Source organism: Thermobia domestica, chromosome 3 (assembly GCF_964235325.1).
Source record: "Thermobia domestica chromosome 3, izTheDome1.hap1.1, whole genome shotgun sequence".
NCBI classification, from domain to species: domain Eukaryota; kingdom Metazoa; phylum Arthropoda; class Insecta; order Zygentoma; family Lepismatidae; genus Thermobia; species Thermobia domestica.
Window position 1 is genome coordinate 39,231,616 of NC_137456.1, and position 17,791 is coordinate 39,249,406.

A 17,791-nucleotide genomic window follows, 5' to 3' on the forward strand; every position below is an offset into this window, starting at 1 on the left:
TTTAATGAACATCAGACATCTCCCTTCAATTTCGTTCGTTATATTGAATCAGCAGTAGTAATAGGGTTGAGGAAGTCAATCAATTTGTGAAACCAAACGATTGGCTACGAAAATCATCCATGGAATGAGTTGGTAAAGAACATCATAAATTCTCCTCCTAGCTATAACCTGCTTTCTAACTCCATTTTTTCCCCTCTCGTTTTTTATTAGATTTACCCCGCATATTTCGCCTCCTATCTTTCTCGTTTCGAGGACACTTGGTTTCTGAATGAATGAAATATGTTAACGCAAATGGGAATATTCTATGTTTGCGAGAACACGTTCCACTGCTAGAAATTTTCAATTTTGTGTGCTTTCTGTAAATTATAATGAAAGTCTCCTCTTCAATACAGAGTCAAGTGGTTCTGTAATTGCATTGAAGTTCGTAGTGGTAGGCGTTGGAGATCAAGAATCTCTCGTCGATAGCTTTCAGAATGTTTCAGATTCAGTGCAAAAAAAAATCAACTCGACTGAACTTGTAGATATCCTTGTATTTTCGTACATTTAATTAAAATATACAATAGAAGCGTATAGAACAAAAAAAAGTAACCATTCTTGAGAATAAAGGAAAAGGCGCCTACCCTGCCAGCACATTAATATAGGATTTACAATGCAGATTAATTTATAAAAATAATGTGCATTGTCATTGAAAACAAGTATCCCATCTGAAATTATGTTCACAATACTAGTATATTCTGATTTGCTAATGGAATCCAGCTCCATTTATTTATTATTTAATAGATTTCCAGAGACAGCTTGTGAGGCCAATGTAAATCCTCAGTGATACGATGCCTCAGTGGTACGGTACTCATCTCTGGTGCAATAAGCCCCTAGTTCGATCCAAACAAGCAGCGGCGCGAATTTCCGCATAGTTTTGAAGGGATCCGTTCATGTGTTTCGTTGTTAGATATCGTCTAATAAAATATACTATTAATGAGGATACAAACACAGGAAACCATCAAAACTTTGGGAGGGCCCGGAGCCTCCGGCTTCCCTAGAGTTGGCACCTGTGATCCAAACCCTTGTATGTTTCTGGACAGAATTGTGGCCTGGACTTTCTTGAAGTTCTCTTGTTTTTTCTTACGCTTAAGCCACCAATTCTTTCGTGATATTCAGTTCCTCGAATCGTCTTCTCCCCTTTTGTTTAAAGAGCTTATGCTATGTTTTTTTAAATTTTCCAATTTATATGAGAATCATTAATAATCAGCAGCACTGAGAAAGGAAATCGACCAGGAATAGATTTGAAGGTACTATCTCGGATTTATCTTGTGGAACCGAAAGAGAACCGAAAAATCCTCGGTCAAGAGGACAGGTTGCAAGTTTGAACCCGGAACCTCAGATAGCGAGTCTCCTAATCTTTCATTCATAATAAAGTTAAAAATTAAGATGGATATGCATGTTCCAGAGTGCATTGTTCTTTTTTCTTTCTTTCTTTATCGATTGTGTTGTCGGAAATTGTTTCGTGTCACCGTGAAGATGCTGTAGAGCAATGAAAGTTTCGTATTTTAAAAATAAAAGCTAGCGTGACTTTTCCACAAAACACGTTCTAACTTCACGTAATCTGTTCATATCTGAGCGGCGGAAATTATCTTGTAGACGCATAATAGGTGGAGTTGAAGGCTTAGTGAGGGGCGGGGGCAGAATCCTTGGCGACTCCTTTAAGGTTGCGGATTAGTACGGAAATCAATTTTGCAGAACAAAAATGCTAGTCTTACTACGGAAGGTCAGAAACTAAAGCATGTTATTTTTTTTTTCGAACCCAGCTGTTTGTGAGCAAAATGAATTGTAAAATAATGATGTAGAATATTGACTTCGTATTTTTATAGTTTTAAATGTCAGTAGGGAACAATACACAATCCAATATAATCCGTATTCGATTGAACTGTGGAACTGTTAACATAATCATGTTAGCTTGCGTTAGAGTTGAGTCTTTGATTTTGTTCCGTTTTTGTTTTCAGATTTATCAATATATAAGGACATTATTGTAGTTTACAAAGCAATTTGGAATGTAAAGTGTCGAGGAACTAGTTTATGTGTTCTCTCACAGCAATATTCCGCAACTTCCGTCATTTAGAAATAAAGAATGATAAAACTTGTTAGATATTTTATTTAATATGCTCCTTGAGTGTAATCATTCGTTCTAATAAATTTCCTTTGGGTCACGGTGGCTTAGTGCTAGAACGTTCATCTCTGGTGTGTGGGGTCCATGGTTCGATCCCAGCTCGCGCCAAGTGGTTTTGTGGTGAACAAACACCGTGTGCGTGGGTTTTCTAATGGTTCTCCCGTTTCCTCCCACTATTAATTCCATCATTTTCATTCATTGCTCATCATCACCATTTCCTTTAGCCTAGCTATCATTGCCGTGAGACGTAAAACTCAAAGATTTCATTTTTCCAAATTTTTTATAACATTATGAAAATATTAGAACAAAGGTTACAAAGTTGTGTGAGACATTTACAAAGACTGGTCGCATTGTATATTTTGGTAATTTCTAATGACTTGTAGCACCTAAATGTAGATACAACAGAAAGCTGAATGCAGAAAAAATCTTACGATGTCTGTGATTGAAACACTTCTCAGAATTAGGAATAAGAGTTTGAACTCATACATTTAAGAGGGCTCGCTGATAAAGATTGAGCCTTACCAAGAAAAAAATTGAGCTAGGAAGCTGAAACTCCCACACTATTCCACGTATTCCCCTTAGTAGGTTAATGCATTTGCAACATCTGTCCTGTAACGTTTTAAGTCTCTGTAAATAGAAGTATTTTGTTTGCTGCTGTAACCTCTCATCTGTAGCATCAATTGCCGCTTGAACACTTTGAAAATGGTGACCTTCGAGATTTTTTTTCTTTGAAATTCGGAAACCGATCATAATCGGATGGAGCTAGGTCAGGTGAATAAGGGGGATAAGGCAACACTTGAAAGCCTAGGGTGGCCAGGTTGTCGTGTGTTTCAGATGCCGTGTGTGAGGAGGCATTGCCGTGCAAAAGCAGAACTTTGGAGATCCAACCACGACGCTTATCCTTGATATTTTCGCGCAACTTCCTCAAAAGACCACAGTAATATGCTGTATTAATGGCTGTACCTACTGGAAGATAGTCCACCAGCAGAACTCCGTCCTTATCCCAAAAGATTGTTGCCATTTGTTTCTGTGCAGATCTCTGCACACGGGCACTTCTTTGGCCGTTGAGAACTGTGCCTCCATTCCTTAGACTGTTCTTTAGTCTCGGGATCATAACAATAGATCCACGTCCCATCACTAGTTACGAGTTTCTCCAAGAAAACAACCTCACTTCTTGCAAAATGTTCCAAAACTGCGCGAAGTTCTCACTCTTTCCTGCTTCTGTTCCTTTATCAGATGTCTGTGGATCCACTTTGCTGCAACCTTCCTCATATCCGGATCATTATGAATAATGGTACCAACTCTTTCATGTGATATGCCCAAACATGTAGCAATCCTTTTGGATGATATTCGACGAACTTCCATTGTCATGTCCTGGTTGGCTTGCACATTTTCGGGAACAGCCACATAAACAGGCCGCCACTGGATTTCGCACTTCAACATCGAAATGGCCGGTTCTGAAGTGTGCTGCCCAGCGTTTGACAGTTGCATATGACGGCCCACGGTGCCCCAAAGATTGTTTCATTTCATCGTAGATCTACGTAACACCTTTCCCTTGGAGGAAGAGAAACTTCATGACTAGACTAATGCTCCTCTGGACTGAAGCTTGCTCGAAGTGCAGCCATGTTCACTTCTGAAATGAAAAAGGAAAGGATGTTAATATCATAGAACATTGCATTTTGCAACATAGTCTATACAGATCCTGCCCTATATACCTTGTTAATTTCAGCTTCCTAGCTCAACTTTTTCTTGGTAAGGCTCAATCTTATCAGTACCCCTTCGTATTTCGAATATGAGCTATATCTGTACAAAGAAAGAAGTATGAAAACATCAGAGCCAGTTAAAGAAATAGATAGAAACAATAGCAGTCAAAAGTTGGAAAATTCATGTTTCATGAAAACTTCCTAATATTGTGAATAAACTGTTATATGATAGAATAAAATACACAAATATTTGTTTTTTCCAACTATAAAAAAGGCCAATTAATGCATTAAAAACCATTTGAATTACTCAGCTATGTAGTCAAATCTGTAAGTGTACTGCAGCTCAATTATTCAAATTTCTGAAGTTAAAGATAACTTTGGTTTTAGAGTATGCACTTCCAGAGTTACTTGGTAGATAAAAGAAGAAAAAGCACTGAAACACTATTAGTCTCTATAAAATTTACCGTGGCTCCCACGCAGTCACTCAAGAAAAATAAATTACCTACATCACTGAGGATGCGGACAGCGTTTCTGTCAGTTTCTCTTAAGTACTTATTACAATCTTGTTCAAAAATGAACACGCCACTTAACTTTTTATGCACTGTTTTAATACAAAGAGCTTCAAAGGAATTGGATTCGTGGTTTCAAGGATTGAAGAAAATGTTAGATACACAAATCCTATGATCTTTACCCAGAGATAAAAGTATTTAGCGTGTAAAAAAGAAGTTCCTCTTCTTTTTTCTTGCAAGATTTTGGTTCCTCTTTTAAAACCACCTTCATTTTACTAAAATAATCGTGTGTCTCTAGTTACTATTATTAAGTATTCCTTCTGTCGGCAGGTCCTGGGACCAATGAGGGTTTTTTTCTTTCTTTTGTTCAGATCTGGAAATGTTTTGTCCACGTTTCTCGATCTTCAGCTTCTTCTTTTTAACTTCCAGTATTTTCTCCTGTTTTTCGAATCATCGATCAATTGTTCTTTTTCTTCCTAGTCTTCGTTTTCCTTCCATCTTTCATTCTATGCTGTTATAAAGAAGAAAATTTCACAAGATGTGTCTAGTCCAATTGACCTCCCTCTCTACGAAGAATGCTGGTGAAAAGCGTCCTCTTCTCTCCTGCGTTGTTAAAATATTGTCATTTCTTACTCTCTCTCCGTTCATTTTATCTTCTCCATCTTCCTCTAACACCACATACCGAAGCTTTAAATGTTACTTCTCTAACTTCCGTAATGTCCAAATGTCTGAACCATACAGTGCAATACTTCATATAGAGCACTTGACCAGTTTTTGCCTTAGTCCCGTGTGAAGCCTACTAGTTCTTTTCTTATTGAATGTCTCTTTGGGTACTGCAATTCTTGACCTGATCTCTTTGATACAGTAAGCATCTCTCGTCATATTTCCCAGATATTTGAAGTGATCGATGTTATCGAGCTTTCTTTGCTGTTCTTGGATCCGTACTTGCATGTTTCTATGTGATTCAGCATCTCCTGTAGTCCTTTGGTTCTAGCTGTAATAACCGTGTATACCTGATCTAGTGAATGATGTGCCCTCCAACCCTGATATCTCCGATTCCCATTAATGCTTCCTTCATTAAACGTTCACTGTAAATGTTGAATAATTAGGACGACATGTTACACCCTTGTTTGACTTCTCTCCCAATCTCTGCACTATTGATTTCTCCTTGATTAAGCGCAACTTTATTCTCTGTCCCTTGTATAGGTCGTGAATGAGACGTCGATCCGTCAAATTAACCCTAATTTCTTTAAATATTTTCAGAAGTTTGATCCGATTAACCTGGTCGAAAGCATTTTGCCAGTTGATGAAACACAAACACTACTCTTCTCCTACATTAAAAACTACCTGATGTGATATAATTCTCATCGACCCAATAGCATCTTTGGTGCCTTTTTCTTTTCCGGAATCCAAATGGATCTTCCTCCAACATTTTTTTTTTTTTTTTTTTTTTTTTTAAATTTTAATTCCCAGCTGCGTGTTGAGTGAGGAATAAGGGTAATAATTATTTGATCACTACATTTCTTTGCCTGTTTTCTAAGGTAATGCAGCCATTGTAACACTTAGAAAATCCTTTGGCCATTCTTCACTCAAGTGAAGTCAGTACTTTCATTGAATTGTCTCCTAATCCCCTGAGCAAATCCTCTGATATCAGACTCTCCAGTAGCTTTCCTTTTTCGCATGTCTTTGCTGACTTGTACTGTTTCACTTTTTAATATTCTGGGTCCTTTTCTTCTTCATTCACCTCTTCTGCTTCGAATACGATATATTTTAGGCGGTTCTTTTTTTTTTTTATAAATCCTTTATATATTCCTCGCAGATTCTAAGGATTCCTTGATGGTTGGTGACTATACAATCTTGTTGATCTTCGATTCCAAACGTGCGTATACTTTTGTTACCTTTCCCTTCTAATTCCTGTCCTTTCTGATTTATATCTGCCGCACCGTTTAAGTTCCATTATTTCCTCATGTACTTCTCTCTGGCTCTGTCAGTTTTTCTCCTCAGTCCATTATTCACCCTTCTGTATTCTTTGGTGTCCATATTTTTCTTCCTCCTGCGTTCCTCTATTTTCTTAAGCATCTCTTCAGTTACTCACGATTTCCTAGGTGCTCTTTCATTCAATCTTGACAATACTGTTGTTGAATGTGTCTAGTAGAATCTGATTAACTTTTACCCAGGTATTTTCTACATTTCCTACATATCTTCCATTGCACAAAATTTTTCTTCTATCTCTTCTTTCGTATCACTATCCATCTCTCTTAGTCGTTCGAAATTCCATTGTCGATTCCCCCTTGCCCCAAAGTTTCCTGACTCTGTTCCTGTATCAAGATAATCGATTTGGTAGCGTTTTTGTCCCCTGGATTTTTCCACGCGTACAACTTGATTTTTCGTTTCTTAAACAACGTATTCGTCACCACTATATTATGTTGTGTGCAATAGTGAATAAGCATGTGGTCCTGTGCGTTTCTTCTACCTATTTAGTTCAGATGATCCTACCACGTTACTCATAGCTCCTTCTGCTACCACGTTGTTGACGTTTCCTAACACTATGGCTTTGACTTTATATCTTTCCTCCTGATGCAATGTCACTAATCTCGTCATATGTTCTACTTCATTGTCATCATGTTCGGTTGTAGGCACATGCACTTATATTATCAGGATATTCACTGGTTTTACGCTTAGCTTTACAAACATCAAGCAGTAACTGCAGCATTCCATTTTGGTTATACTTTTTGTTATTTCGTTTCTCATTGCTATGGCGACATCTTTTTCGGCCTTAACGCCATCCAAATAGGAAATTGTGAAATTTTCCGACTTGTTTGTATCCTTTTCTGGCCATTGCACTTCACTTAAACCTATTATGTTCACTTTACATTTATGCATTTCAATTTTTAAATTTTGAGCTTTACCCGCATGTCGTAAAATTAGTACGTACCAGGTTCTTATGCTGAAATCTCTTCTCTTTATTTTCTATTTTGATGATTTTTCCTGTAGTAATCCCCACCCAGAGATCCAAACAGAGGACTATTTTACCTCCGGAATACTACCTCAGGAAAAACTATCATTGTATTTATTCTCCTCCTCCCCCTTCCCTCCTGGAGGAAAAAGTAATATGGTAGTATTTACATTCCGCTTCCTCATTTGACCATTTTGTGGTTCCTCCGCCTTTTAGAATAGTTTCCTCTCCTAAGAACAAAATGCCCTGACCTCTACCTGCTCATCCACCTCCTGGAAGGCCATTGGCACCTGATACAGGCTGACTCCTTATCCCGGGAGTCAGTCTGTACGTGCGTACGTTGGCCGTCCCAGACCTCTCCAGTACTTTTGGTAAATATTATCGGCTTGTACTGTAGGATAAATTCGGAAAATAAAATATAGGTGGGAGCAATTTTGTATTTGAATGGCCGGTGGCGTTGTCCTGTAATCCAGCTTCTTGAAGGCAATATACCTAGGTAGTGTGGCGGGGAACGGCCCATAGTGTGAGGGTTGATCTTCCATGGTCTGCGCACTCTTCAACTGCATTGGATTCAATCTCCGGACGTGGTTTGAAATTACGTTAATAGTAGAACCCGACCTCGGAACCCCATAAGCCAGTTGTTCCCAACGCAGTCCTATAGTGTGTGTCGCAAAATTTTAGAATTTAATGAGCCAATTAATTATAATTAGTCTTGAGACAGACTATCAGTGAATGCCTCCAACGTCAGCAACAATGTCCAATGCTACGTAGAGTCACTACTTTATAAAAACTTAGTTGTACACTATTACCAGTGGCGTACGCAGAAGGGGTTTTGGTATTACCTTCTTGAGCAAGATACCATGAAACAAACAAACACTTAATATAGCTATTAAGATATGAGGGATGTAGACAGAGAGGTAGGTACTGGGAGTCTGGAACCCCCCTTCCCCAAAGGCGTGACTTTTATCTAAATTTAGTCTAATTATAAGGATGATTGTACAAATTTTTTATATAATTTACCCTCATGTTAAATTTAGACACACCAAAATTTATAGATCACTTCGGAAATATATTCCTGTTTACGTGCCTGTAAGATGTGCATACAAAAAATATGCGTGCTCTGAGATTTAGCGCTTAAGCCTTACTTGATGAAACTGCGTACGCCACTGACATAATTCGTATTATTTTAATTAGGGGTAAAAGTGGATCAGAAAAGGTAGCGGGAAACATGACGTCACGCCGTCCTCCATGCCTGTCTTTGCCCATTGTAATTTTTTAGGAAGTTGGAGGACGCCATAGATATTTTTTGAAAGTGGAGTAATGGCGTCCTTCCGCGTTCTCCCTCACTTTTACCCCTGATTTTAATAATAAAAAAGTAGACGTCGCGATGTCGTAGGCGTACAGTAAAAGTGTCTCATCAGTTAAAAAAAAAAAAAAAAATGAGAACCAATGGCATAAGCACGGAAAGCACAGAATCTCAGAACTTGAAGAGCTAGATGATAAACGGGTTTCTGTAACCGTTATTCTGAAAATTGGCTTCCCGCGGTATACCTCAACTTGGCATGTCTCCACATTATGCGGCACCTTATTTCACTTTATCAGACAAGAGAATATTAATACGCAATGGCAGGTACTTAAAAAAAAAAATGGAAAACATAATATTTTCATTCTGACCTAACATATAGGGAACCTCTCCTCCGCCAAAACTTCAATCGTATCAACATAAAAATCTTTGTTATGTAGTTACTTCGTAGAAAAGGAAATTATTGAACTGTTGCTGTAATGGAAAGTCTGTTTCCATATTGATAATCAATTAATCAATATGTTAGGCCGAAGGAAAAAAGCTTGGGCGGTATGGCATTATCAAGCGTTCTTAACTTCGTACATATTATAGTAAATTCTTGAGGATTTGTTTAATTCAATGTTTATTGCCGAGGAGCTACTTCCGACTGTTAAATACATACTAAGAATACTTTAATTGGGGCAAAATTAATTTCGTTCGCTAATTTAATCCGTGTAATCGGAGCTTTCATTAAGATTTTTGCGTTCTTATGGCATCATTCTTTTACGGTACATTGATTTATGTGAAGATCTGTTTTTTTTTTTTTTTTGTTTTTTTAATTGAAGGGAGATTTAATTTGATTTTACTTATTTTTTTCAAGCATATATTATTTGTTTTATAAAAATTAATTTATGTTAAATAAATATAGGTTTAATCTCTATAGATAAACTAAGAAATCCTGACTGACTGATCAGTGTCTAGACCAAACTGGACAGAACTTGCGATGTGGAGCATCACTATGAATCATCATAGGTATTCTGCCAATTTTGGCAGTCACTTGCCACAACTGACAAGGGAAGTTCGGGAGAAAGCAATCGCCTGCAGAGAAAGTAAGCGTGCCATTTGAAAGACCAATTCATTCTGACTACAACAAGCTCATAAAATTCCTGTACGGTTGAAAACTTTCCGACATATTCAATGTTAAATGCTCGATTTGCACACGATTTGTACAACCATTTGATGTGTTTGGATTCCGACCAAACAAAGATTATGGCAGGAGATTTGTATGTAGTATGAAACTTCTTCATCCGGACGTTATGATGTGTCAACGAAACAATCAAATAAAGTTCATGTCCATGCTAATCAATCAGTTCAGATCACCAAGATACATTGGATTGTTTCAGTTTGCTTTCTACAAGGTAGGTTACCGAACAAATTATAGACGATTTGAATCCCCTGTCGAATTTGCTTTTCGCTTTGGTTATGCAAACTGTTCTCTTGACGAATGCAACACAATTGTATATATAAAATGAAGGGTAAGGGGGGAAAAGAAGGAATATCACAAAACTGCATTTTCGAGAAACTGGCGTTTTAATATTGAAAAGCTGTACAAACTGAATAGGGTTAGTCAAATCTTTTGCCCCTTTTTACATCTACGCATGCATACATATTCAGTCAAGTAGTACAAAGAGTCACCAACAGATAGGACAAAGCACCTGTTAAAGCACACACATGGACATTCTTTGTTTTTTCCCCTTACCCTTCAAATGTTCATAGTGCAAGGAAGTATTTTGCCTGCATCATTTCTTCATAGAACAGAACAACCTCTATGAATTTGCTCCATTTTCATCTCTAACCTATCATTATTGTGAACAGTTTTATGACTAATTGTAACTAACCATCTCGTTAGTTATTGCAAAACAGTTTTTTTCTGTTAGTTCCGATAGATTTCAATTCGTATGTCAATATTCGTTGCTAATAATGTACTTAACGCGTTTAAATGTGCATATACTCATGTTTACATATAAACTTCCAAGTTGAATCTCTCGAACAGTTCTCAACCGTACAGGAAATTTGTTAATTTTTGTAATTAGCATGAATTTGTCCTTCAAATGGCATGCTTAATTTCTCTGCAGATGAGTGTTTTCTCCCGAACTTCCCTTCTTTGGCGTGGGAGACCCGGGTTCGATTCCCACCGGGAGCTCATGTGGTTCAGATTCCACGTTAATCAGTAGGTCCACGTGTCATATAGCCTCGTTACTGAAAGGGACGCTAAACTAACATCAACTCAACTCAACGAACTTCCCTTGTGAGAAACTTACATGTTCCACGGTCTTCGTTTTCACGTACGATCTTTCTATTTTGGTATCGTCCACTAATTGTAGTCTCTTCACTCTCCCTCTCTTTCCTGTCACTATACCCTCCAGTACGTCCCTCATGAACGATCCTTGCAATCATCACACCAATCTTCATTGCTTTACTTTCTCTTCGACAACTATATCTTCTAGATGAAACTCATCAAGCAGCCCTCTCTCTCAAAACAATTGGTCATAAGTGATACTGAAATTATGAATATTCAGACTTGTTCCTCACAGAATTTGACTCCTATATAATCCCCATTAATGAAATAAATCGTAACTCATTCCACCTACTAGACGTTGATAAATGTATTGTGATACTTATTAATATTTATATTCGTATCCTAGCTGCCACCGCAGACGTACTCCATTCATAAGCCATTCGAGCGTTTGATATTCAAGCAGATGCCATCCCTGGGCGTTTCAATCAAGAAGGTGCGAACATTAGCCGTACAGGACCGCCGTTCTTCTGTCAGTGTTCCGAAATTTGTGGCGCAGATTAGAAGATTTATACCAATTGTTGTTGAAGTTTACCTACATTCAGTCTTCATTAACTGAATATGAAGGAGTTTTGGAAAGTTCGGCGGGGAAATGTGGGTGTGGGTGCGGCAGGGTGCAATTATTATTACAAGATTCGAATCCTTTAAAGGTAAAGACGTGGAATTCTCTATGGGATTTTCATTTAAAATAATTCACATTTGATACTTGATTCACAAGGGAAGGAAAAGGGATGGTTCAGCAAGGAATCAGGATGTTCCACTAGTGGGGTTAAAATACCGTGCGAGACTTCCGAGTTCAGACGAATTTTATATGAAAGACACAGAAGGAGGCCTCTCTCTTTTGTCAACATCTATATAAAATCCTCTCAAACATACTGTTAGCAAGATTGACCTCATACGTAGATGGAATTTATTGGAGATTATCAGTGCGGATTTAGTCGAAATCCGTCAACTATTGACCAAATATTTACCATTCCCAGATACTCGAAAAGAAATGAGAATAATACTCCAGTATGTCAATTGTTTATTGATTTCAGGAAGGTCTCTGTTAGGAAAAAAACATAACATTCTTTATCTAATTTGAAATGCCGAAAAATCTAGTTAGATTAATTAAGATGTATTTTAATGAATCCTAAAGTAAATTCCGAGTAAGCAAATACTTGTCCACGAGCTCTCACGTCGGGAATGTCTTGAAACAATGTCACGTCGAGAATGTCTCCATTTTTATTAAATTTTGTTACAGAATACGCTGTAAGGAAAATGATCGATTGCAACCAGAGCCTAATACTGAATGGCACTCACCAGGTTGTGTTTATGCTGATGATGGTATCTGATAGGGGATGACATGAGGACAATAGAAAGAAATGTAGAGGTTTTATTAAATGGCTGTAGGGTCATGGATATACAAGTAAACGTAAGGAAAATTAAATACATGGATGTTCGCTGTAATCGTTATAGTGCAAATTATGGATACGTTAAAATATCTAGGATCAGCATTGACAAACCAAAACCATATCCACGAAGAAATTAAATGTCGACTGAAAGTAGAGAATTCGTGTTACTATTCAGTCCAAAATCTTTTCTCATCGCGAATTCTGTCGAAAAATTTGAAGCTTATGAAGGAACTACATAATTTATACGGTTTACCTAATATTGAAAGGGCCGTTAAGTTAAAGAGGCACAGGTAAGCAAGTTTTGTAGCCAGAATTGAAGAAAGTAGAAACACTTTCAAAATTTTATTTCGAAACTCAATCAGAAAAAGACCATTAGGAAGCCTAGGTGCAGATGGGAGGGCAATATAAAGATGGATCTCGCAGAAATAGGAATACGAAGTAGAAACTGGATCCAGTGGGCTTTTGTGAATGCGGCGTTAAATCTTCGGGTTCCATAGAGCATAGGTATAGTTTTGATAGTTAAATCAAATTTTAAGTTTCAAGTCCCACGGCTATGCCGGCTAGCTTAAAGAAGACGGTGACGATGAAAAATGAATGAAATAATGGAACGAAGAAAGTGGGAGGAAACGGGAGAACCCCGAGAAAAGCTACGCATACAGTGCTTGTCCACCACAAAGCTCATTGGTGCGAGCTGGGATCGAACCAAGGACCCCATGTACCAGAGGTGAACGCTCAATCACTGAGCTACCGCGGCCTAACTTTTGTCAGTTATTGCCATTTGAAAAATAATAAATGCGTGTTGGCCAAATAATATTACTTTGTTGACGCTGCTGTTGTTATTGTTGATGATACTTTATTTTTTTTTCCTGTTTGTTAACATTTCCCTTTGTAAAATGGCAAAATTATGCTGTATCTGGAAATTCGTTAAATAAGTAAATAAAATTTTGTTAGATTGGCAACACTGTTGGTCCAGTATTATTGCAGAATACGTCAATTGTTGCTCCCTGCCGATATTTGTATGATATATATATATATATATATATATATATATATATATATATATATATATATATATATATATATTTTTTGTAGGGACGCGGTAGCTCAGTGCTAGAGCATTCACCTCTAGTGCGTGGGTTTCTTAGATCCGAGCTCTCGCCAAGTGAACTTTGTGGTGGACAAACACCGTGTGCATGGGTTTTCTCGGAGTTCCGTTTCCTCCCACTTTAATAATCTCATTATTACATTCATTTCTCATTGTCATAGTCTCTTTTAGCCTAGTTGGCATAACCGAGGACGTAAAACTCAAAGATTTCATTTATTTGTTTTTTGTCTATTAGTTGAAAAGTTACAAGGGCGTTTCAAGATAAATGGTCCACCCTGTACATTATATGGCCTACATGATGTAATGTGTGTAAACCATATGTAATATGATTTTCCTCTTTTGGTGTTCATTCTTCTGTTCTTTGTGTTCGTTCTTCTCGAGCAGTGGATCACATTATTTTATTTTTCGTAATGCCTTTACAAAACACAGTATGGTCTTGGCATCTTGGCTTTTCTCACTTTTATGAGGCTCTTAACTGTTGACGTCAGCAAATCAAACAGCTGGAACCTTGCAACGTACTCGTATCTCTTGACTTTTACTCTATAACATATACACATCACCTTCTTCATCTCGTCCTAGTGTCTAACGTTCACAGAAAGTGTATTAAACAATCTACAATGCGTCATTTATTTGTTTATTGCCATTCTCATGTGCTTTTAACGATGGTTAGTTTGTGTTCTTCAGTTTGTCATAACTATTCCCCTTTCCTTGTTTATCATGGAGAAATCTTTGGGTTGCATAATAATTCAGTTCAAACTGATCTGCAAAAGTCTCTGAGCAAAGCACTAGGTTTATTATTATTATTATTATTATTATTATTATTATTATTATTATTATTATTATTATTATTATTATGATTATTATTATTATTATTAAAATATCGATAACAGTTTCCTCAAATAGGGATACCTTTGACTTCATCAGATATAATCTTATGTTCGATGATGTGTATAAGATCAAGATAATAGACTTGATTTACAGTCGTAGCTACGTGTGACTTGCGTCATACTAAGGGCTTGACTAACACTTGAATCATAGCCAAATCCTTAGTCTGACGCTAATCAAAAATAAGAACGACTCTGAATAAGGCCCAATGTGTGTAGTGAAGGCAAAGGTTAAATTAGTTGACGAAATTGTTATATATCGATATTTTAAAATAAAAACATTATACTTTGCTCAAAAACTGCGTGTTGCGTCTATTTTGAATTGCTAAAACAGTGGCAAACATGAACCAGATGTTATCTGTAGTATGTGCTTGAAAGTTACGCTTGGGTAGAGAGATGTTAGTGGAAAATCATAATTAACAATGGATGCAATGGGGACTTTATTGTTGTGTAAATGGTTTGTTTGTGATTGTAAATGGCAACGCATTAGTCTCCGTTCCAATCATTAGCCAGTCTTATCGTAGCCTCACACTTACAAATAATATATTTTACTTTCTTGAATCGTGGTATATTTACATGCTTTCGCAGTGGCTCAGTGGTAGAGCGTTCACTTTTGGTGCATGGGGTCTCTGATTCGATCCCAGCTCGTGCTACGTGAACTTTGTGGTGAGCAAACACTGTGTGTGTGTAGGTTTCCTCGGGGTTCTCCGTTTCGTCCCACTTTATTCATTCCACTATTTTCTTCATTTTTCATCATCACCGTCCCCTTTAGCCTAGCCGGCATAAGACTGGGACGTGAAACTTGTAAAGATTTCGTTTTTATACTTACATGTTTTATCATCTTTTTGTTTCTGTTATACGTGGTTTAACATTCGTTTCTACAATCGATGTTATTTGAGTGGTTCAGAATACAAATACATTAATGCCAGTTGGCATTTTCTAATCGATCAGTTTTTTTTTTTAATTATTTATTTTATGAAAACTGCGGTGAACAAATGTAAATGAAAATAGAGAGCTAGCCAAATGAACTGTATATTTCTGTGAATGAACCTTGAACCTGAGTAGAAGTAGAATGTAAAAATTTCGCTTTGTCTGCTTGTATTTTGACTATAGTGTAACTGCGATCCGAGCTACGTGTGCTCATCGAAGATCGAACACGGGCTTTCGGGCATAGAAAACACGCTACGCATATCTAACCATACCCATGAGACCACGTTTTTCTTACTTTTTTCTTGTTTGCTTAGTTGTATTCGTGTTTATATATATATATATATATATATATATATATATATATATATATATATATATATATATATATATATATATATATATATAAAGTTCTTCCTTTGCGGGTCGAGTTACGCAGCATGCCACATAAAGTGTAAATTCATTTTAGAACAATAATTATCTGCTAGTACATTGACGTACAGTTTATCAGTATATCATCTAAGTCTTGATCGTACATAAGGATATACTTTGAGTGAATTAAGTTATAACCGATTAGCAGTAAAATTGAAGAGACTCAAATTTAAACTGTCGTACAACATTTTGTGTGTCTAAGAGAAACTCAGTAATAAAATAAGTAATTAATATTTTAAATCAATCACAGATCCTCAACTACAAAGTGAATGGGCTTTACTCATGACCATTAATTCTTTTTTTTTTTTTAAATCCTCATTAGTCCCAGGACCTGTCGAAAGGCAGAATACTTAATAATACCACATATACAATTATGGTTACGTTAATATTTCGAGAAGATAACATTTGGCATTCCAACAGGAATTGATGTATGAATGACGGATGCTTGAAGGCACCACGTCATTTTCTTATCTCTTCCCTCAATGGGATTTTCAATTTCGATGAATGCTCATGTCATATATTTGGTTGGCTCGGAGTGAAGACTATAAGGCACGTTTATTTATTTGAATGGCCCATGTATGCATGCTATCTTGATGACGTCAAGAGGAACCACATTTTCTGAGAAGGGACTCCCGGTTGCTAGGCTACCGCAAAGGCGCGGTATTGTTGCGCGTTGCCTAATAGGCCAGGGGAGATGATCGACTGCAGGACTGCAGCTGTGGCACAGTCACTTGGGCCTTCTTAGAGCGGGAATCCCTGCCCACCATGAGCCGGTTTTAGTGTGTTCCCAAACGATGCAAAATCAAAGTTTCCAAGTGAGAACGGGACTCCTGGTTTGGGGGTCCTCCTTGTAATGGATATAAGTCGGGAAGTGAACAGCGTTTAAAACAAAACTTTGTGTAGTGTGTATGAAGCAGACAGAATATTTGAATACACCAAAGTTGTGTGAAATCACAGTGACCCGCAGTTCTGTTGGATCGAACACAGCAGGCAAGGTCAGAAACTTGAACTAGGTCAGGGTCTCGCGGTACTTATGTCTGTGGCACAAACTATGGGTTCAATCGAATGCGATGTGCGTCGTAATGCAAGTTGTTCGTCTGCATCGAAAGATAAAATGACGCTTAAAATTAGGGTAAGTGAATTAACATTGGATCTTTGAACACGTGGGCTTCCGTGTTTACATTCCTTACACCTATTGCTGTCCTTTTTAGTGTGTTTACCATTCTAAAATATTAGGATAAATTTATAATAAAATTCAAGACTTCCAACAAATATAGTATTTTTTAAAGTTTGTACTTATCCAATGATGCAATATGGTATTGTTTTGTATAAAGTACATTTAAAGTAGTTACCAATCAAAGATAATTATTTCTCGTGCACATTACGTCTCGTTATTAAGTTCTCTCCTTTTCTTCCCCACCGCATATACTACCGAGATTTCATAAATTTCCAAATAATTTTCAAATACATATGCTATTTTTCACCATTAAATGAAAATAATTCGTTGTATTATTTGAAATATGTTGAAAAGAAAAATGAACAATATTAAAATTAGCTTAGATGTGTAATGTGTTCCCGAATATTCAAATAAATACAGCGCATTTCTTTTTGTACGCCTGGTCCTGGGTTCGACTCCTGGTGGGTACATAACTTTCAGTGTTGACTGCATCCTGAAGGAATTGGCAGAATGTTCTGAATTTTTAAGATGTGACGAATTCCAGTCTGGAAAGACAGAAATAATGCGGATAAGCTCCAGTGTGCTGGCCACATGTCACGCTACTAAGAGAAGCGTGGTCATCTATAGAAACCATTCGTTGACTATAAAACCACTGTGTTTAGTTTTTTAGGTGTTAGGGTAAAATGCATTAAATATCTGTAAGATATTGTCTATAGCCATGTAATCTGATGACTCGCTGTACAACGTAATATTGTATGACAGTTGCGTTACATGGTAATAAGCCTTTAAAAAAAGTCTCAGTCTTAGAAACTGTAAAATCGACAAATCTACTTTCACTACCTCTCCGAAACTAACAGAATGTTTAACCGTAAACTAACTCTGGCACTTCAGTCAAGGCTGTGAAG

The 17,791-nt window shown here is 37.1% G+C and overlaps 1 protein-coding gene across 3 annotated transcripts in view; it reads left to right on the plus strand.

Moving 5' to 3' along the window:
* Pka-R1 (protein kinase, cAMP-dependent, regulatory subunit type 1) overlaps nucleotides 1–17,791 on the plus strand; it is a 311,550-nt gene that overhangs the window by 122,737 nt on the left and 171,022 nt on the right. The window contains exon 1 of one of the 3 annotated variants that reach the window (XM_081750678.1): nucleotides 16,746–16,841. The exons of the other annotated variants lie outside the window; for them this stretch is intronic. Coding sequence (XP_081606804.1) covers nucleotides 16,761–16,841 — 81 coding nt within the window. The 5' untranslated portion in view covers nucleotides 16,746–16,760. Of the gene's footprint in view, nucleotides 1–16,745; nucleotides 16,842–17,791 lie in introns of those variants that run through there. 3 annotated transcript variants of the gene reach the window in all.